A 22,857-nucleotide genomic window follows, 5' to 3' on the forward strand; every position below is an offset into this window, starting at 1 on the left:
TTGAATGTTTAATAAAAAATACAATTCGGTTTGAATCTGATATCCAGAAATGTTGATTTTCAGTGTAAATATAGCCAGAGACATGGAAATGTATTAACTGAAATTTGAATAATTGAAATTTGACACAAATGTAAAGTATGCACAGTGTAAAATATGAGCTGAATACAAGATTTACCATTTCAGATCGTCATTGATGTCATCAATGTGGCTGGAATTGAAATTTACAGACATCCAAGTGAATGTTGAGTTTAAAGGAATGGTTTCCGAATCAGTGGGCAATCGACATATGGCTGTATAGTTGAGAGATAGGGGGGAAAAAAAATGGCATTTTGTTTACACCACTTGGATAAGCTTAGCTATAATTGGAGAATACCAGTACATACAGTTCAACACTCACCAATTCGACTGAGGGGTCCATCAAAACTAATGTTGGTACTGTCCTTCCAAAGAATGGCAATAGCAGTACTAACAGTACACACATCCAGCTGTTTTGACAGCTGCACAGTTAACATACATGTGTAGAGCCTGAGGATTGACAGTAAGGTTAAGCTGTCTGTAAATGCACACAGACACACATAACACACATGATAGTACAACTTGCCTCGTTCCTTCACCAAAACATTCCAAATGCATTCCCTGCAAAGCATAAATCACAACCTTTTAGAGCAGATACAGAAAACAAGATTTGACCCACTTGTAATAAGATTATTTGACTGAAGATGGAAAACAAATGGATGTTTACCTGATACAACTGGGATACTTCAGTAAAAGAATTACACAGAGACCTATGAAGATGAAACATGATCGACCATAAAGAAATCGTACAGAATAATAATAGTAATAATAATAATTTTTCATATATATATATATATATATATATATATATATATATACACTCACTGGCCACTTTATTAGGTACACCTGTTCAATTGCTTGGTAACACAAATGGCTAATCAGCCAATCACATGGCAGCAACTCAATGCATTTAGGCATCTAGATGTGGTGAAGATGACTTGCTGAAGTTCAAACCGAGCATCAGAATGGGGAAGAAAGGGGATTTAAGTGACTTTAAATGCAGAATGGTTGTTGGTGCCAGACGGGCTGGTCTGAGTATTTCAAAAACTGCTGATCTACTGGGATTTTCACGCACAACCATTTCTAGGGTTTACAGAGAATGGTTCGAAAAAGAGAAAATATCCAGTGAGCGGCAGTTGTGTGGACAAAAATGGCTTGTTGATGTCAGAGGTCAGAGGAGAATGGGCAGTTAGAGGTTAACTGGTTAGAGATGATAGAAAGGCAACAGTAACTCAAATAACCACTCGTTACAACCAAGGTATGCAGAATACCATCTCTGAACGCACAACACGTCGAACCCTGAAGCAGATGGGCTACAGCAGCAGAAGACCTCCTGTCAGCTAAGAACAGGAAACGGAGGCTACAATTCGCACAGGCTCACCAAAACTGGACAACAGAAGATTGGAAAAACGTTGCCTGGTCTGATGAGTCTCGATTTCTGCTGCGACATTCAGATGGTAGGGTCAGAATTTGGTGTAAAGAGCATGAAAGCATGGATCCATCCTGCCTTGTCTCAACGGTTCAGGCTGGTGGTGGTGGTGTAATGCTGTGGAGGATATTTTCTTGGCACACTTTGGGCTCCTTAGTACCAATTGAGCATCGTTTAAACACCACAGCCTACCTGAGTATTGTTGCTGACCATGTCCATCCCTTGACTACAGTGTACCCATCTTCTGATGACTGACAAATCTGCAGTAACTGCGTGATGCTATCAGAATCAGAATTAGCTTTAGCTTTATTGCCAGGTATGTTTGCACATACGAGGAATTTGGTTTAGTGACAGTAGCTCCACAGTGCAACAGAATGACTGCGACAGAACAGGACACAGATAATAAAAAAATAATATACTAAATGGACAATATGCAAAATAGCTAGGGATGCACGATATTGGAATTCTGCCGATATTCGATATGCCAATATTTTTCAACTCATTTTGGCCGATATCGATGCCGATACCGATATATTTCCTTTTGTTTGGAAACAACACCAAGTCTCTCCTGTGCAGAAATTATAAGCAAAATATTATAAATTTTGGTTAGTTTTTAACAAGAACTTATTTATTAGAATTAAATAAAAAATAATAAAGGTTTTTAACAGTACATTGAAGCTTTGAAAATAAATATAAATAAAATAAAATAAATAAAAATAAAATATTAGGGTTAACACTGCATCTTTCTGGGGGAAAAAATGCAGCGTTAACCCTAATATTTTATTTTAAGATTTAACATTTGTAGATGGTCTAAAACAAAAGAGTTGTAAAAATTCTGAAAATCTTTTAGAGCTCATGATTTGTTTAAAAAATAAAACGTTACACATTAATGAATAAATCAGTATATATAAAATTATTTAATTTACAAGTGTCATGTTTGTGATTTTTTTTTTTCATGTAAGCTATAGCTTCTGACCATTAAATCAAAACATACTTATTTTATTACATCAATTACTGCTTTATTTAATCAGAAACACAGTCTAAATGTTATTTGTGTAGGCTATTTTACTTTTAATTTAATTAGAAGTAGGCCAACTGCGCCCCTACTATTAAAACTACTTACCGAACGGGCATTAGGACCTGGGGGAGGCTGTCCCTGCTGCCCCTGCTTGTGCTATAACTGTTTACTCTATCCCACACCGAACGCGTCATTCTGTACATGTCTTCACACATTAAATGCAGCGATCCAAAACAGTCAATCTATTCATCATTCAGACAAAACTTTGCTTCAAGAATGAGCCACATTGCTGACGTGATCTAATCGCTAGCACACCCTGAGCACATGCGAGTTAACCCCTTCCCCTTATCGGCAAGACATATCGGCATAATTTTGCATGTCAGGCCGATGCCGATATTTACATTTAAAGTCATTATCGGCCGATTTCGATATCAGTCCGATAATATCGTGCATCCCTAAAAATAGCACAAACTCAATATACAAAATAGACAATTCAGTATGTACAGGTATGTTAGGTGCAGATTTGAAATGTAATAAGTATGTGTGTTAAAAAAAAAAAGTTAGTGTTGTGTGTTTCATGTTTATTCTTAAGAGTTCAAATGTTCATGAGATGGATTGCCTGAGGGAAGAAAATGTTCCTATGTCTGGCCGTTCTGGTGCACAGAGCCCTGTAGCGTCGACCAGACGGTAACAGTTCAAAGAGGGAGTGTGCTGGATGTGAGGGGTCCAGAGTGATTTTACAAGCCCTTTTGCTCACTCTGGATGAGTACAGTTCTTGGAGACTGGGGAGGGTTGTACCAATGATTCGCTCAGCAGTCCGGACTACCTTCTGTAGTCTTCTGAGGTCAGATTTGGTAGCTGAGCTGAACCAGACAGTTAATGAAGTGCAGAGGACAGATTCAATGATGGCAGAGTAGAACTGTTTCAGCAGCTCCTGTGGCAGGTTGAACTTCCTCAGCTGGCGATAGTGTCCTCACATAAGTCCCTGGTCTGTCCAGGTGTTGCAGTATGTAATGCAGTCCCATGTTGACTGCATCTTCCACAGACCTGTTTGCACTGTAGGCAAACTGCAGGGGGTCCAGTGATGTCTTTCAGATAAGCCAAAACCAGTTTTTCAAATGACTTCATGACCACAGATGTTAGAGGCACAGGTCTGTAGTCGTTAAGTCCTGTTATCTTGGGCTTCTTTGGGACGGGGATGATGGTGGAGCGTTTGAAGCATGAGGGGACTTCACACAGCTCCAGTGATCTGTTGAAGATCTGTGTGAAGATGGGAGCCAGCTGGTGAGCACAGGATTTCAGACAAGCTGGTGTCACACCATCTGGGCCTGGTGACTTCCTTCTCTTGTTCAAGCCGTGTCACTGGAAGAGAATTGGATCCTTAGCTTATCGGAATAATTCCTCTTTGCCACTCTGATCTCCTTTTCCAGTTTGTATTTTGCCTGTTTATACAAGACTCTTTCCCCATTCCTGTAAGCATCTTCTTTGGCCTGACAGAGCTGTTTGAGTTTTGCAGTGAACCATGGTTTGTCATTGTTTTAAGTTAGATAAGTCCTGGTAGGAATGCACATATCCTCACAGAAACTGATATAAGATGTTACAGTCTCTGTGGGCTCATCCAGATCATTTTCAGCAGCTTCAAAAACACTCCAATCAGTAAGTTTGAGACAGGCTTGTAAAACCCACTCTGTCCTTGTAAAAACCTAACAGTCCTTAATACAGGTTTAGCTGATTTCAGATTCTGCCTGTAGTTCGGAATAAGATGAACCAAAAAGTGATCAGAGAATCCTAAAGCTGCCCGTGGGACAGAGTGATATGCATCCTTTATTGTTGCGTAACAGTGATCCAGTATATTACTCTCTCTGGTGGGAAATGTAATATGCCGTCTGTATTTTGGCAGTTCACGGGAGAGATTTGCTTGATTAAAGTCCCCTAGAATGATTAAAACAGAGTCCAGGTGTTGTTGTTCTGTGTGTGTGATTTGATCAGCGAGTTTCTGTAAAGCTGAGCTCACGTGTGCTTGCGGTGGAATGTAGACAATTACGAGAATGAACGAGCAAAACTCCTGCGGCGAGTATAAAGGTTTACAGTTGATAAAAAGCGTTTCTAGATCTGAACAGCACATCATCTTTAACACTGTTACATCTGTACACCACCTTTCATTGATGTAGAAGCATGTCCTGCACGCGATTTCCCTGTTGATTCTGCGTCGCGATCTGCTCTGATCAGCTGGAAGTTAGGCAGATGAATCGCGCTGTCCGGGATGGCGTCATTCAGCCAGGTTTCCGTGAAACACAGAGCAGCAGAGTTTGAAAAGTCCTTGTTTAACCGGGAAAGCAGAAGGAGTTAGTCCGTTTTGTTGGGTAGAGATCGGAGATTCGCCAGATGGATGCTAGGCAACGAAATCCGCACTGTCTGAGCTTCACGAGCGCACCGGCTCGCTTCCCCCGTCTGTGCGTCCTGAGGCGTCTAAACAGCGCCGCGGCTCCGCCGACTATTGTGTTCAGCAAAACATCCGAATAATCAAAAACCGGTTGGAGATTTTGTGGTGTGTTCTGCCAAATGTTCAGCAGTTCTTCCCTGGTGAAACTGATCGTGTTTGACAAACAAAAAACAAGAAAAACTAACAAAAACACTATAACAACTGGAGAGTCAAGCACAATGGCTGCCATGCGCGCCGCGACGCCATCTTGAAACATCAACTATCATGTCAATATGGACCAAAATCTCTGAGGAATGTTTCCAACACCTTGTTGAATCTATGCCACGAAGAATTAAGGCAGTTCTGAAGGCAAAAGGGGGTCCAACCCGGTACTAGCCAGGTGTACCTAATAAAGTGGCCAGTGAGTGTATATAAACACACACACACACACACAATATTTTGTTTTTTTAGATGATTTTTGTTTTTTTTTCTAATCCAGAAATCGTGATACAATTTCTCAGGATTTCTTGGTGAATAAACAGTTCAAAAGAACAGCATTTATTTGCAATAGAAATCTTTTAAACACATTATAAAATCTTTACTGTCATTTTTTGTCACACTTCTAATATGTCATTACTGAATAAAAGTATAAATTTCCCTTAAAAAAAATTACTGACAGGAATTGCAGACATACCCTTGCATTCTGGATTTGTTGCAAGGAGTTCTCAACTGTACAACCTATTGAATGGAACAATAGAACTAATAAGAAAATAACCATATTTTGTCATTCATTGAGTAAGGTAACTTGCAAATCTTTAGACAGCAATGTTTTGGTAAATCACTTTTTCTAGAAAAACTCACCATGTCCTGAATGTAGGTGAAATTCACATCTGGGCTTGCAATATTTAGACGAACAGCATAATATGTCTCTAAAAGAGAGATAGGACAGAGAAGTTGGAGTCTGATTGGTCCTTGACACATTCTTAAACCTACTCTTTCACAGAACAATTATGTTCCACTCACCATTGTTGGTAGACACGTGACACTCACAATATTGTTGGCTCTCAACTAAAAAAAACAAAATTTCATTTTTTAATATGATATTAGTCTGACTGGTATTAGTCAGAAAATACCAAATGACCAAATAGTAAGTCCAAAGAGTAATAACACTCACCGTTGCAGGATTGATTAACAACCAAGTCTTTAGGAATGAAACCTTTCTCCTTATAAGAACTAATGCAAGAAAGAGCAAAAAAATGAAATCAATAATACGTACATAATTGTTGTAAACACTAAAAATGCCAGAACTAATTAAAGAGTGTGGCAAGTCAGTAGCATATTCTACCATGTGACATTGACAGGTCCCTGGGTATTGCAGACATCATCATAAGACATTGGAGATGTGCAGTGCACAAAACCCCCTCCAGGGGGCGTAATATTGTGCTCTGGGCACAGTCCTTTGCCTGTAAACAAATGTCATTCAGTGAGACTTCAAAAACAAACAATTAATCATGTATTTTCTTTTAAACTGCTGCTATTATTGTTATATGATCAAATGGACCACTTTTATTAGGCTTTTGTCAACAGTAACAGACCCCGACTGCATTTACTTTCACATTTGGAATAACAAATTGGTGAGTAAATTATGACAGAATTATTTGCTTTCCTCACTCACCCACTCTTTCTACATCTCCCAGAAGCTGGATCTGCATCAATGGGTTTATCGTCCCGTTTTGCACCAGCCTTCGGAGGATGCATGTATTCACGGGTTGGCTCAGCTGTAGCAGCACAGTGCAGTTTGTCCTCCTGTAAGAATGGGGGCAGTAGCAGAGTTACTTGATATTGAATTTCAATGAGATCATACTTTTTATGTAGCTTAGATTGTTAGGTTTGACTTACTGGATGTTCTGCTTGGCTTCACATCTAACCTCAGCAGTCTATATTATTGAAAAATACATTTTATAATGATGCAGTGTTGGGCCAACATCAAAGTTCAGCCCTGACCTGTTTTTTTGAAAACAAATGATACCTACCACAAAGACTATGTCAGTTTGACATGATGTAGTATTGATTCCTGTTGAAACACCAGCAGAGCAGGTGCTTTTATGAAAAAGATCTGAAAACTGAATATAGAGATGGGAACCATCAGGAATTTTAGAATTTCAAAATGAAAAACCCTTTATTTTATAAAATACTCAATTGTTTATAAAATAATTCTTCAATACAAAACAAATTTCTTATTATTATTATTAGGGCAACTGTTATATATTAAATTTTTTATTAAAAATAAAAATGTTCTTACCCAAATTTGAATCTGTCCCTCCGTCATATTAGAGCCTTCCACCTCCACAAGCATCCAGTAGTATGATGCTGTGACGTAAGAAGAGATATTATTACACATCCCCAGGAATCACCACTTTTAATCTAAATTATGTCTAAGAATAAAATAGGCTTTGTCTAAAAAATTTTTCTTTCTTACATTCATTAGCGCAGGACTGGGAAAAGTTACACTGTACTGCAAATGGCTCTGAAACAAATGAAAAGACACATCAAAGCATTGAACCATTAGGATTAATTTTATTATGTATAAATTATGTAATATGTGGCAGAATGAGAGAATGAAGGTAAGGAATTTAATTTAATATCCTGTAATTATCACCGAAATAGAAGCCATCTGTCTTTTTCCAAAAACGAAGAAAAAAGACAATCAGAACGCAGTGATAATAGCCATACCTGTGAATAATACATTGGACGTCGTTGTTCGTAGAACCGCTGTCTGATTGGTTACTTGAGTTGTGACAGTTGGTGCAGCAGAATAGCTTGCTGTAGTATGATTGACTGTTGTTTCGAAAGTACTGACTGGGTGGCTAATGTGACTGCTTGAAAGTGTTTGGGCAGATGTTGACATGCTCTGGGTAGTTTGAGTGGTTATGTAAGACATAGGTGAGGCTGGAGTTGGAGTTGACGTGCTTAATCCACTAGTATTTGACACAATAGTCATGTTATTAACAGCTGAACCAGCTTGACTAATGTGTGTAATAGTGTTTGATGTGGTAGTTGATGTGATGGGAATTTGTGTTGGTGCACTGAGAGTCACTGAAGGTTTAGTTGTAGTGTGTCCAGCAGGATTCGATGTGGTTCTGGCTTGTGTGGTTGAAGCAGAGACTGTGTTTAAGACCTCATTCGAAGATTGAAGGTTCTGCCCTGTGGACAGGAACAGGAATCAGTTTCTAGATTCATGTCCTTTAAAGTATTACTGCTCGAACTCAACTAGTCAACTAAGCTGACCCATTCAACACCAGTACTACACAAAGTAAATGGCTCATTGACTGACGGTGATTTGGAACTTTCTACTCCAGCTTTTCATATTCCACAGCATCTTACATCTGTTACTGACCTTGGGTGGTGGATTTCAGTGAAGCAGTAATTATTGAAGTAATCATCAATTGGAGTGGAGCTTAGAAAGGGAGGGAAGAGAGGGATGAAGAGACAAAGTGTCATTCAACATAGCACCAAACAAATTCCATTTAAAAATTTAAAATGCAAATAGAAAGTACAATGCTTTAACTTTATTTGTATATATCTATATCTATATCTTTATGTTGCTGTGGTGAAGTAGACATGGAACACTTACTAGATGTCGAGACAAACTCTCGGGTGCTGGCTGAACCTTGGGATGCTGTAAGTGTATAAAATATTAAACTTTAACCTTTAAACCTTAAAATAAAAAATAAATTGGGTTTCACACAAACACACCTATGCAATTAATTACACCTTGCACAAAGTATACACAGGTTACACCTTTCTATTTACAGAATCTTTCTTTATTAAGATGTTATTGATATGCAGATACAGCTGATTTCTACTCAACTATCACATCTACATACATTTTTCTCTGCAACCCTGTCCAATTTAACTTCAGACGACAACAAGATTACCTAACCCATCCGCTATTTAAAACATCTGTTTGCGTCATGCACCGTGCCTGGAACAGGTATGCCTTTTCAGTGCAGCATGCCGTGAGATCGAGGACAAAAAGAAGAGCTACATTCGCAGAGGAGTGGAAATGACATTACATGTATACATGAGAAGTATTGATTCCTGGAAATTATCCAAATTTCTAAGTAAATGATGCCTTCTAATATTAAATTGTTACTATTTAATGTAGAGGAGAGGTTTACTAGACATTTCATTTTCTTGATATTTCATTCATTTCTGCTCCTTTGTGCCCTGTTTAGATTGTCCAAGCAGCTGTTTTAAATGTGATGGAAATGTTCACGCTGTTAAGTTCCAAAAGGACAAAAATGATCACTCCAAATCTTCCAAAATCTTCTAAAGCTGTATAATACCTCTGGGTGTAATTCATTTGCTGAAAATAGTGCCATAGCTCTCAAATCTTTATGCATATTCAGTTCAGAACATTCAGATGTGTTGTAATTGGTCATGAGAAAGCAGCTTGGACATTCTGTAAAATATCTTTTTATGTATTCTTTGGAAGTAAGCATGTTCTAATAAACTGTCCTGTAGCCTTTGTATTCTTCATTATAGTGAAATGGTTTGTTCTGACAGTTATGTAATTCATGGGTTTTCAAATCATTGCTGGACCTGGAGACTCCCCTCCTGCGCATTTTGCCCTTATTTAAAACAGCTGAATTATAAGATTTCTCCATGACCAGGAAACCTCAAAAATATTAATTACTGGGAAGCCCTAGGAACAGTTTGAAAACCCCTAATGTAAATGAACCGACTCTGTGATTCCTTTCTATATATTAATATTTATTTAAGTGCATTATTCATATTTGGCTGTACAGTATCTGCTCAATTGTAATGCTGCCACTCCTATTGAGATTGTTTTTGTGTTAGAAAATAGGCAACTTTAAATTCTGAATAGCTAAGTTTGGGACATAACCCACCCACCACCACACTACAATAGTACTCAGTGAAGTGAATTCACACTTGCACTGCACTTACTGGATTTGGCTGTTGTTCCTTGTGCACTGCGTTTCATACGCAGATGCCCTAGACCTAAAAGATGAAATATAGAAATAGAATTGGCATGCACAAATGATAGAAAGACAAGAGTGTAGTTACTACTGCCCTTCTTGTACCCTGCATCAACATCTGATCTGATCATTTCAATCAAGACATCCAATGTTTTCAATCCAGCCTCGGCATCTGGATGTGTTTTGAAATGTTTCAAATATCCTGTAGGATATTTGAAATTGATTTCATAATTTCCTGTGGAGGAGCAAAAGCATGTCTTATAGTGAACTTATTCAGGTCTAGAAATGAGAAGCCAGATTTGATCTGTCATATATCAGATGCATCTTTTCACAGATGTCAATAAATTTTGTTGTAAATCATAAATGTATCTTATTTCATTTAAATGCAGCTGAGGAGAAGGGCTACGAAATAAGAGTTCGGAGGTAGGGCAGATTATTACTTTTGGAAACATTACAAAGATATCTCTGGAATTAAGGTGCAAAATCATGTAAAAGGGGATCCACATAATCTGGAATTTCACTTGATGATGAACGATTTTTCACAAAAGATAGTCAGATGATAGTTACCTTCTGATGCAGGGAACAGGCAAGGCTAGTGACTCCCCTGTTGGAAAATCCATATAAAGCCAGTAACTGTGTTCTGGAATATGATAACTGGCTTCTAGCTGGTTCAAAATGGTCATTAGCCTTTCCTAGCTAGTCATTAGGTGGTCTAAATTGGTCATTAACTGGTTCAAGCTGGTAATTAGCTTGTATTATGCTTGTAATATGTAATATGCTTGTTTGTCATTAGCTGGTTAGTCTTTCAGTGCGTTCCAAATGGGATATATTACCCTCCGAAGGGCAATTCAGAGTGAAAACAATCATGGCCGCCATATTGAAGGGTCGTTTCAAACCAAAGTGCTCAAAACTGGCCACTTCAAAGGGCCCTTTGCAATGAAGGATTTCGAAATGTACAACTGATGGACACTTCGGGCTCCCATGATCCTTTGCGCAGATTCTTTGCATGATGACGGCACCTCCGCGTGGGCACGGGATGATGACGCAGAATGCCACTTCAAGAAACAGTTGTTTGGTCCTCTACAGCCTTCAACCCTTCGAAGCTCTCACTCCGGAGGGTAAACCCTCAACCAGCTATAATGACCACCTTAGACCAGCTAGTAACCAGCTACTATGTTCCAAAATACAGCTACCAGCTAGATTTTTTCAACAGGATCATTATTTTATCTATAAAGTAGTTAAATTTGTGAAATCATGCAACAAACATTAAATCATGCATAATCTTCATTATGCATGTATATGAAGACACTACACACAAAATGTCCTGACCAATCCACATGCTGGTCTTTACAAGCAAGACATCTGTTTGGTTGGTTCAGTCAGCAACATTCTAAGCTTGAAATAGCTATGAAGACGTTACAAAAAAAGTACTCTGCATACTTTTAGTTCAGAGTGAGAAAGGGCTTCAGGCTGTTTATGGTTTGCCGAGTTGATCTGACACTGGCTTGTACACAGTCATAAGGCAAATTATCACTGCTATGTTCAGCTTGCCTCTCTTATCAACCGGTTAAACAGGCTTCCCTTTTTTGAATCTCTGTACTCACCACATTGCAACGTATAATCTTGGACTCTAGCCTGGGCTCGTGTGCTGGCCCAAAATCGTGAGTCCCAGCCAATCACTGTCCCGTCCTCGCAGGCCCTGTGCTCTCCAACATCGTCCCATACGCGGAACAGGTAGAGCTCCACGGTGGCTATTTTTGCCCCAGGGGAGGCTTCGTTTGGTTGGCAACCCAGTAGAAGACGCCCTGAAGGAGGGATTGCTCGGGCAATGGCGGTCCGCTGGTATACTTCTGAGTTGCCACCTATCGTCAGGCTGAAGCTTTTGCGAGGGGCATCCCACCGTAGACATATGTGGTACCAGCGATGAGTGGTCAGCTGGACAGGGAACTGGTGGCGTACACCCAACAGCCAGGCGTACAGGTTGTTTGCATCCCCCTGCAGGGCAAGTTCATAGCGGGGTGCGGGGGCCGAGACATAGCTAAATGCTGTCCACTCGCCTGGGGAAAGGACCTGTACGTCCACACATACCGTGGTTTGAAAGAGCACAGGCATACGCTCCTTCTCCTGTAAGGCCCAGTGGTCATCACACCCTTGCAGGACAGCCTTAGCATCAGACATAAAGAAGCCATCCACTGGGGAGAGAGAGAAAGATAAAAGATTTTTCACAATTTTTCTCCTTATATAAGAAATTCTAATGACATCTGTATCAGTCCAGAAAGAAAATACGCCGATATATACAAACCAATAAATTATAGTGAAATGACCTCACATTATTTCTATTAAAATAAAATGTTTCTTCAGGCCAGATATTTTTTAATCAATGTAAATAGGAATTTTGATTCTTTGTGCCTTTTTATATTTGTGAAAGTTATATTTTACATTAGATTTTTTTTTTAAGTTGACCAAAGGCATGTATACTTTATTTCAATGATTTATATCAGGCCTATATTTGTTAAATTGTTATGGGATAAGAAAGATTGTTTATTAAGGAAGATTGTTAATTGTTTTATAAAAACAATAAAATAAAAGGCTCACGAAATATAAAATAATATCAGCCATATTCATATATCAGTTATCATTTTCATATAAATTATTTTTTTTGTTATTGTGTTGGCCAAAATGTGCTTGGTATTTCCCAGAAAATAACAATGTCCATTGCAAAAAAAAAAAAAAAAAAAAAAATGAATTAACGATGTCTTGGTGACATCACCCGAAAGGAAAACTGCTTCAAAGGCAGGGCAAATAATTTTTTTTTTTTTTTTTTTTACTTTTTGATGAAACATTCCAAAGATTTCTTTGGAATAAAGGTGCAGTGATATTTACAGTTATTCAACAATTTTGTGGGCAAAATCCAGTCTTTTCAATAGGAATGCATGCAATCTGGAATTCTGCTCGAGGGCGAATGATTTCCCCGCACAGATTTCGGAGTGAGTTGGTCACAGATTGGCCCTGTTGACCAACAGAAAGCTGCTTGATTACAAAGGGACTTCATACATCACTTCATTATTGACAATTGAAAAATGTACCTTTTTGGCCCGCATAATTTAGCCACCACACCTGAACCTGCACTATAATTCGTTAACAATAAGACCCAAAGCATATATTAAGAAAGTATATGGGCTAAATTTTGAATTCATGTAGACTTTATCCTAGTTATTTAAAAAAAAAAAGGTTAACATTACCCAGAAGAAGGTCTTCTGTCAAAAGCTATGATTGTCTGCATGGCCACTGACATTTGCTAGATAATAACCTATTAACAACTCTGACTGCAAATTTATAAGGACCCTTTGGTCTTTTCAAGACACTGAAAATGATTCTGCTGTTAAATTTTCACAAAACTTGCACACCTTCACATTAACTTTTAACTCTAATCCCCTCTGACCTGTCCAGTTTATCACTTCCCCATGAGGCCTGTCAGTTTCATAATGCTTCTGTTTGATGCTTTGGCAAGCACACAACCAGATAAAACAGGCTGGCCCAGATTTGGCCTGAAAGGAACAACTTGACAGCCAAATGTTGACTGATAATATGTGTGTATGCTAGTCTAACATACCATGAATACTTCTGAAGGTGTGACGCACACCTGACTTTATCTAAATAAAACTTATGACTAGCTGCTAATTCTGAACCAGCATTTACCAGATCTTAGTAGACACCGTATTTAATAATGAAGTATGTTCTAGGTCACATCCAAGTTGTTTGTCTTCTGGAGACTTTTTAAGACATTTATTTTTTTCAATGTTCTTTCATCTACAGTACACACAACTGAATCAATCCCTCACAGCCTTGTTTTCATATGTGTTATGCTACAAAATCCTGTATTTTATTTTTAGTTGCATTTTGTAAACAATTATTTAAAAATATGGCTCTGAACAATGATTATGAATGATATAAATAGCTTCATTGTAGTTACCTTCAAAAGGTGAGCTTGACAAAAAGCTTATAGCTTGATAATCTAGTTTTAAAGTTGCTTCTCCAACTCTTGTCATCCATCACTGCATAAACATTTCACACCTGTCTAGTTTTCAGTAGTTTTTTCTTTCATTCTCTTTTCTCTCAAATGTCTGCTTATCTTCTAAGGTTTCCAGTGTAAATGGGGAGGTTCTTCCCATTTAGTGCACTTCTGTACATTCTACTCCATTTTATAGTTTAAGCATTGGGATTAGTGTTCATGCAGTGAAGCATAGTGTACTGCGGGTACATGTATGATGCATTTTTCAAGAGAAAAACACTTGATTGCATTAAGTTGTGTAATAAAACTTGTGTAATAAAAAAAAAAATTTTGATAAAAATTTCAGAATTGCAAGAAATAAACTTTGTTTTGCAATTTTGATTTTGCATATCACAATTGTTAGTGCATATCTCGCAATTGTGACTTTTTTCTCTAAATTCTCAATTTACATCTCACAATTCATTTATTTTGTTTACGCTAATAAACAATTTAAAAAAATAACTATGACTTTTTTCTCTCAGTTGCGAGTTTATATCTCACTGCAAGTTAACATCTCACAATTCCGCGTATGTGTCTTTACTGTCGATCAGTTTTATGAGTCTTTACTGAAAAAAAGCAGCAATTTCATAAAAAATATAGTATCCATAGGTAGTATCCATATAGTGTGTAGTGCATCATTTGTAACACAGTTAGGCACTTTCCCCGTCTGCTCTGTAAGTGTTGTGATGGTGGTTTCTCTTGGGGAATGAGAAGTAAAATGCTCTGAATCCCTTTATCTTCACTGTGATCATTACTAATTAATTTGTTAAGGCAAGGACAATCATGCTGCGGGCGGTAGGCCACTGGACTCCTCCACATTATCTCACCCATTCTGTCACTCGCTCTCCTCCAGCTAGATGCCCTCTGGGTGTGTGAATTCTCCTGGTATTACTAGTATTTATTATTAAATTCAATCTAAAACGTGATCAGATTTCATAATGCCATTAAAAAATGCTCCCCCTAAAATGTTGTGAGTTGGTCTGCTGCATAGAATCACTCTTCGGCACAGCTGACTCAGTCCCTCCTGTTTACAATTTACAGCCTCCTTCCATTCTTATTAATCGTTTTACTACTTGAAGGAGTTTTATAGACTTGTACGGGAGTGCTGGCAAGCAATTAAGCAAATGCTCTTAGGAGGATTTCTGGACTTGATACTATCTAACTATTGTTAATTTTCAGGCTCTCTCCACTCTGTACTTTGTTTATATACAGTATAAACTGAAAGAGAAACAGTACACAGACTGCACACAGATATATAATAATTTTTCATGTCAGCTGTTTCAGTTTTGCTCACCCATAAATGGCATGTAAAATTGTAAAGAGCACAAGTTTAGACTTTAGTCTCACAAGTTCTTCTGTTTTTCTATGTGTTTTATAACAAATAAAGTTTGGTAAAATAGTAGTATACTGTACTAACCTTGAGGCAATAGGTGAACCCAAAGACAGAGGAGCCAGACAAAGTGATGTGCGGACTTCTTGTATCGTCCACTCAGGTGCTTGCTGTGCTTGTAAAGCATCCTTCAAAGAAAAAGTGTTTATCAAAACCATAACAGGGTGTAACTGAGAGTAGGTCATTACTTCTATAAAGCTCTTTCAGTTTGTCAATCAACATGAAATTAAAATTGACTCTGTTTACATTCTGAATGAACATTTATGGCTTTATACCTGTCCGTGGAGTCTTTTATCAAAATAATAACAATTAACATAGTAATTTAAATAATTTCCATTTCAGCTGACGTCACAAATCTTTTTTCAACCCCTTCTCACCAACGAACTTGTAATGCTTCTCCTTATGTAATACCCACTTTTCACAATTCAATCAATGCCTGATCAATAAAATAAGATTACAAATGTTTGCATATGTTTTGCATATTTTATATTCCTTTGTTCCTTTTCTAGTAGCAGTATGTTTGCTTTTTTAATGCCATTGTTTGGATAACAATGGATATTGATCCTGGTCATTAGAGGTGCTTTCATGCATTGTTCAAAATGGTTTCCTTAGTCTATGCACACACCTTAGACTTTTGTGCTGCAAAATCCACGGTGACTCTCTATGAAAAGGGATATAAGTCCAACTTGATTTAAAGATAGGAAACGTTAAATGTCTGCGGCTGTTTACATTAATAAGACAGACTGAGATGGCTTTGGTGCTTAGAGTGATTGAATGGATGTTTGGGGATGTTTGAATAAAACTCTAATGAAATGCTTCTGGTTTACTGTCTAGACAAAAGCAGACAGGCATTACTAACTGTGGGAGAGGCAGTAATTCTGTCTAATGTAAAGTGGCAGTCAACTTACTGCAGACTCTTTCATCAAATCTGTCTGGCTGTTTATTCATTCAGCCACTCACACATTCTCTCTTGCTCTCTTCCTCTACCTTTTCTTTCTCTTTCTATAATATACATAATTTCCAACAAGGTCTAATATATCTGGATATGTATTAGCACGTCGGTTTGTTGCTGCATACAGCCATGGAATTGATATGAATTCAGTCTTAATACATGGCTATTTTGAGAGGCTGTCAATGGTGAAACATAATTTTTGCCCACATAACGATGCAGTTATGGCACACACCAGCTAAAAAAATTGTTTTCTGATTTTGCTAAAATACTGTATACAACCCGAATTCCGGAAATATTGGGACGTTTTTTAAATTTGAATTAAAATTAAAACTAAAAGAATTTCAAATCAAGCCAATATTTTATTCACAATAGAACATAGATAACATAACAAATGTTTAAACTGAGAAATGTTAAAATTGTATGCACAAAATGAGCTCATTTCAAATTTGATGCCATGTTTACCATGGTGTAGCATCTCCTCTTCTTTTCAAAACAGTTTGAAGACGTCTGGGCATCGAGGTTATGAGTTTCTGGAGTTTTGATGTTGGAATTTGTTCCCATTCTTGCCTGATATAGGTTTCCAGCTGCTGAAGAGTTCGTGGTTGTCTTTGATGTATTTTTCATTTAATGATGCGCCAAATGTTCTCTATAGGTGAAAGATTTGGACTGCAGGCAGGCCAATTCTGCACCCGGAATCTTCTACTACGAAGCCATGCTGTTGTAATAGCTGCAGTACGTGGTTTTGCATTGTCCCGCTGAAATACACAAGGCCTTCACTGAAATAGACGTCATCTGGGGGGGAGCATATGTAACTTTTATATACCTTTCAGCATTCATAGTGCCTTCCAAAAAATGCAAGCTGCCCATACCGTATGCACTTATGGACCCCCATACCATCAGAGATGCTGGCTTTTGAACTGAACGCTGATAACACGCTGGAAGGTCTCCCTCCTCTTTAGCCCGGAGGACACGTCCGTTTGACCATAGAACACTTTTCCACTTTGAAACAGTCCATTTTAAATGAGCCTTGGCCCACAGGACACAACGGCGCTTCTGGACCATGTTTACATATGGCTTCCTTTTTGCATGATAGAGCTTTAGTTGGCATCTGCAGATGGCACGGCGGATTGTGTTTACCGGCAGTGGTTTCTGGAATTATTCCTGGGCCTATTTTGTAATGTCAATGACAGAATCATGCTGATGAGTGATGCAGTGTCGTCTGAGGGCCCAAAGACCACTGGCATCCAACAAAGGTCTTCGGCCTTGTCCCTTACGCACAGAGATTTCTCTGAATCTTTTGATGATGTTATACACTGTAGACCAGGGATGGACAACTGGTGGCCCGCGGCGGCTGGATTATATTAGACTCTATATTAGATTTTAAAACATTTGAAAAGTAAGTCACGTAAAGATTGCTTTCAGTTTATGATGTTAATACTGTCTCCAAACAGGAGAAGTTGCTATTTTCAACCGCTCACCTATTAATAACAGCGCAGTAGGACGTGCACTCTAACGTAAACATTAGCAAATAACATTAGCTACTAACATTAGCAAATAAAAAAAATTAAAAACTGGCCATAAAAACAGTATTTTCCAGTCAAGATTATAAACAGATTATCTTTTTACCAAGTTCAAGGGCATACCCATATGGAAATCTGTTTTGTTATTTAAATCGCCATCACTCCACTGTTCACAAACAACGGGGATGCCAGAGGTAAAATGCATAGTAAACAAAACCTTTTTGCTAAATGCATGACAGAAATGTTTGCACTGAACTGTGGGTTCTTAGGGGGTTCCTGTTCTTAGGGTTTCCGTGGGTTTAATTGTTTAAATTTAAGGCCATGAAAACACTTAAATGGTACGAAAAGTCTTAATTTTAAGTTTCTTAAATTTGTGGACGGAAAGACAAGAATTGCTATGTCGATTAAACTTAAAAAGGCTGTGATTTCACTAAATAAATATTAGTGCTGCAGTTTCAAAGTCAGGCGTTGTGGCTTTGTGTACTGCTATTACCGGGGAAACCGCTATATACAGTTCCAAAAGTGAAACCTGCTGGCAGAGAATTAATTTGCTTTTTCAATAGACTCTTTTAGGGCCGACGTCACAATTACGTCACAGCGCTAGCTGGAGGGAAAACAAAGCAAAAACTGGAGGCGGCCAATTCAAACCAGCGCAGATTCGGCTACATAAGGAGCTTAAAATATCATCTTGTTGTGATGTTGGGTGCCCGAATCGATGTTGTAGATGCTCCAATTTTTTAATTTTAAGGCATACCTGGTTAAACGAGATAAAACGAGCGGACATGCACTCTTCTTATCAGAAAAGGTTCAATAAAGTCTTGTCTTTTGTTGTTATGAGTGCGTCTAAAGATTTTTTATGCATCTAAAAAAATCTTTATCTAAATCTTTATGCAGATTTTTTATGCATCATGTATGAAATAATGTCTGTGTGCATGTGTGTAAAACAACAAACTGACGATTAATATGCTTAATCGTATGTAACTGTATATACATTGTTGTGATTAATTGTGGCTTGGAATAATAATATAGCTGTAAATATAGTTGCCTGCTGACATTGAAATATATATATGTATATATATCTTCATGACTAGATAGACACTTTGAGTTTGTCTTAACTATACACGTTTTAGATGTGAGTCACTGAACCGGAGGGAATCCTGTCAGATCATCCATCCTTTGAATAAAAGCAGGTACAGGTCGGCCAATCTGGTTTCGTCCATTAAAGTTAACCTTTTCAAATAAAAATTGCAGTCCCGGACAGTGCAGCTACCTTACATATGCAGGTAAAATCGGAATTTCTCCAGTTATTATAAAAAAACAAAAAAACAAGCTAAACAGACTTCATAGCAAGCATTAGTGAAGCGGTCAGTGGAATCTTTCTGCCTCCACCTAAGCTCCGCCCACAGAAAAACATCACAATGTTTACTAACAGAAAAAGGGTCTATAAGCCCATTTTCCCATTTGCTATATATTTTTAAATGCAAACCAATGGATCGACAAGAAGCTAATGCATTATAAAAAATATAAACAATTAAGACACTAAGATATATGTAATTTAATATAACAATTGATTGATAATATTTGTTTAAATTAATATAATAATTCATACGTTTGACTCTTTCCTTTTCTTAAAAATTGTTTAAAGACTGAAATGTAAAGTTTAGGTCTTAACAAGGTCTTAAATCTGATTTGAAAAATCCTGCAGATACCCGCTTATACTATGTTACCATTTGGAGTATTTTTTTTTTAATAAGCCCTTTTTAACTATCTTATTAGGTTGTTTTGAGAATGTTCTGTAGGCCACTAATAAAAAGTAAGACCTCTGTTCATTTGTTTGTTGCAAATTTACAGACAATGCAATTAAGATTTTTACATTGGCTTGTTGGGGTAATATTGCTGTCAAATGACAACAAAGTTTCCCTTCTGAATTAGCATAACTGCACAAGTTTTATAGTTAATGATATCTATTAAAACAAATTGCTTTAATTATACTTTGATTTCCTTCAAAAAAAAGGAGATTGAGTAAAACGACGTAAAAGGTGTGTAGACGTGGATTAGTAATCTGGCCCCTTGGTATAAATGAGAAAAAATTCTGGCCCTCGTCACTATCAAAGTTTCCCATCCCTGCTGTAGATGATGAGATTTGCAATTTGACGTTGAGGAACGTTGTTTTTAAAGTATTCCACAATTTTTTTACGCACTCTTTCACAGGCTGGAGAGCCTCTGCCCATCTTTACTTCTGAAAGACTCTGCCTCTCTAAGACATCCCTTTTTATAGCTAATCATGTTACAGACCTGATGTCAATTAACTTAATTAGTTGCTAGATGTTCTCCCAACTGAATCTTTTCAAAATTTCTTAAAAAATGTTATCTATGTTTTATTGTGAATAGAATATTGGCTCATGTGATTTGAAAGTCTTTTAGTTTTCATTTTATTCAAATTTAAAAAACGTCCCCACATTTCTGGAATCCGGGTTGTAAATCTGTTTTGACAATTTGTTGAACATTTTGTAATTATATTCTACTGTATGCAGAAATCAGCTCAAAAAGGCAGAGGTTAAGAGGTTGTACCATGGGCTCATTTAGCAAATACTTGCATTCAGTAATTGTGATAACAACATCACAACCTGAGCTCAATTATAACACATTTCTCAACATGAAAACAATAATCAGCTCTAGTGTTCAAACTCCAATTAGAATCTCAGGATGTATAAAAGGCCCACAGGTGAGGTAATTTGCATTGGAACAATAAAACTGAACAACAAAGAGAAGTACAAGCTAAATAGTATAATAATATGTATCTATGTGTGTCTATCTATCTATCTATCTATCTATCTATCTATCTATCTATCTATCTACATTCTTCTGGTTTTGGATTATTTATACTGCAAATTTATCTAGTGTTTAGAACTGAATTGATATCTATGGGCAAAATCGATGCATATGTGAAGACATGAGAAATGTTGAAACATATCTTTAATTCCATTCATTGCTGTTCACAAGTATCAGGATTCAGAGGTGTTGTTATGCTGATTTGTGACCAAAAGTGCTAACTTAGCAGGTGCCTCACAGTCACGGAAAGTCTGGAAATATCAGGCTGTTGTAAAATAGTGATTCCAAGGCATGGAGAAGTTATGGAAACTCATGTTCCTCAATGTCATGGAAATGTTTTATACCATTTTAGTGTACTTTATTTGCATAGACACTAAAATTAATTTGATAGGCCTATTCATTTCTCCCTTTGTTCGTCTAAACAAGGCTTGTAAATTTACCAGTATCAATTCTGTAACTTGTTGTTGAGGAAAAGGAATGCAAACAAGTATGAAAACCGCAGTACACTTCCTTTATCACGTGTTATGTTCATGATGAATCAGAGAGTTATGTTGCAGGTTTAGTATATATCATTGTTTTATCTTTGGAAATCTAGACGTAAAAACAAATCAGATTGAGTAGCCTGTTGCCAAAGAAGTCAAATTAATACAGTGTGTTATTGTCGTTTCTGGAATGCAAGCAGGTTGGACAACATTTAAATGTGCTGATAATCTCAATTTCTTTCTTCACAATCAGCTGATAGAAAAACTGAAGACATTTTTTTTATAATTATTATATAATTTTATTTTATTTGTATTTTTTTGTAATTTCCTGTCATTCTCGGGGGTACTGAGAGCCAAGATAAATAATGTGGTTGATAATGAGCTTTAAGGTAAAATATGACTGTATAAGGGAAACTGAATATAGGTCATGCAACTTTTCACAGTTCTCTCACCATTTCCACATTTTTTTTTCTTCTATTCTCCCAATTTATACGAGCTTATAGAGGCTGAAAAGAACAACATATATCAAAATGTTGTTTAAAATTTAGATGTTGCTTATTTTAGATGGAACTCGTCACATCGCTGAACCTGCCAATCAATCTTTCACGACGTGATTGCTTTCTACTTTCCTCCTGACTTCACGACTTCTTTTTGTGCTTAAACTTTTTAAGTAGCATTTTGAGTTTTAAAATATCTACAAATACACTCGTTGTTCTTGTGTGGCTTGTGTAATACAGCTGTCTGTATTTGTTCATGAAATCTTCCGCTCACCTGGTGTCGTCGCGCGTGATGCGCCTGAAGACATCCTAAGTTCGCGGCTCTTTCACCGCTCTTAACTCCATCCAAACTGCCCCACGTGAAATAAATCCTGGTGCTGGTCGACGTGTGCTTGAGTTTTCAACTGTCACGAATTAACAGGTAACGAAAAATAAGGAAACAACGCAGTTTCAAACAGGATAAAGGTAAAAAGAAAGTCCATTGGGTTGAAAAAAATGTTGTGACACTCCCATTATTGTGAGAACTTCGTGTTTCCAATAAGAATTATGACACGCCTTCCTCTATTCTACACTTGGTGACTTTTCAGTCAGCAATACTGACGTTTTTCTTTGTCATGATATTATTAATCTCTTCTGGAGTCTGATGACTGATATTGTTGCTGAAGTGTTTTGCACTTTCTATTATTAAGGGCTTAAAATATTATCCTAAAGGGGTTGTTTTCTGAATCTACTGACAGTATTAATTATAGGGTATGATTAAAATAATGAGATAAAGTGATAAGTACTTGAAAAAGCACTCTTACTGTCTTTTACCATGGTTACTTAATGAAAAGTGACCTGGTGGCAACTGGTTCTTTCAGGCACAGCGGGGACCAGGATGTGGACTCAGACATTTCCTGGACCCTCAGCAGCCTGTCAGTGGAGGTAAAGCATGCCCATCTGTGCATGCCTTGTGTCAGCCCTTCAGGGTTCTTCTTGCTCTTTCTCAGGGGTCAGACACCCTGGCTGTTTTCAGGATTGCTTATTGAGAGCGGTGCTAACGTCACAGACAGCTCAAATATTCCATGACTTAGCAGGTGCCTTTGCATAGTGTGCCTTTCACCTGACTATGTGAAATGCGTCAGATGTAAAGACAGACGGGTATTTTTTTAAGCCGGAGAAAGTTTGTGTTCAAGTGATAGTTCAT

The 22,857-nt window shown here is 37.5% G+C and overlaps 1 protein-coding gene across 1 annotated transcript in view; it reads right to left on the reverse strand.

The window, feature by feature from the left end:
- LOC306863660 (uncharacterized protein) overlaps positions 1-22,180 on the reverse strand; it is a gene marked incomplete at its 3' end in the record, with an annotated part of 25,409 nt that extends 3,229 nt beyond the window's left edge. Inside the window, exons 1-21 of the mRNA XM_079407169.1 lie at positions 21,946-22,180; positions 15,416-15,516; positions 11,552-12,139; positions 9,916-9,969; positions 8,579-8,623; positions 8,342-8,401; positions 7,678-8,148; positions 7,424-7,471; positions 7,247-7,314; positions 6,978-7,067; positions 6,844-6,881; positions 6,620-6,750; positions 6,290-6,407; positions 6,119-6,177; positions 5,968-6,012; positions 5,806-5,873; positions 5,639-5,682; positions 743-785; positions 602-636; positions 398-525; positions 176-290 (exon numbers count right to left, since the gene is read on the reverse strand). Of these exons, the coding sequence (XP_079263295.1) occupies positions 176-290; positions 398-525; positions 602-636; positions 743-785; positions 5,639-5,682; positions 5,806-5,873; positions 5,968-6,012; positions 6,119-6,177; positions 6,290-6,407; positions 6,620-6,750; positions 6,844-6,881; positions 6,978-7,067; positions 7,247-7,314; positions 7,424-7,471; positions 7,678-8,148; positions 8,342-8,401; positions 8,579-8,623; positions 9,916-9,969; positions 11,552-12,139; positions 15,416-15,515 (2,348 nt within the window). The 5' untranslated portion in view covers position 15,516; positions 21,946-22,180. The remainder of the gene's footprint in view (positions 1-175; positions 291-397; positions 526-601; positions 637-742; positions 786-5,638; positions 5,683-5,805; positions 5,874-5,967; positions 6,013-6,118; positions 6,178-6,289; positions 6,408-6,619; positions 6,751-6,843; positions 6,882-6,977; positions 7,068-7,246; positions 7,315-7,423; positions 7,472-7,677; positions 8,149-8,341; positions 8,402-8,578; positions 8,624-9,915; positions 9,970-11,551; positions 12,140-15,415; positions 15,517-21,945) is intronic.
- Between the last annotated feature and the right edge of the window lie 677 nt (positions 22,181-22,857).

The sequence above is a fragment of the Barbus barbus genome (assembly GCF_936440315.1).
Source record: "Barbus barbus genome assembly, chromosome: 44".
In the NCBI taxonomy this organism is placed as follows: Eukaryota; Metazoa; Chordata; class Actinopteri; order Cypriniformes; family Cyprinidae; genus Barbus; species Barbus barbus.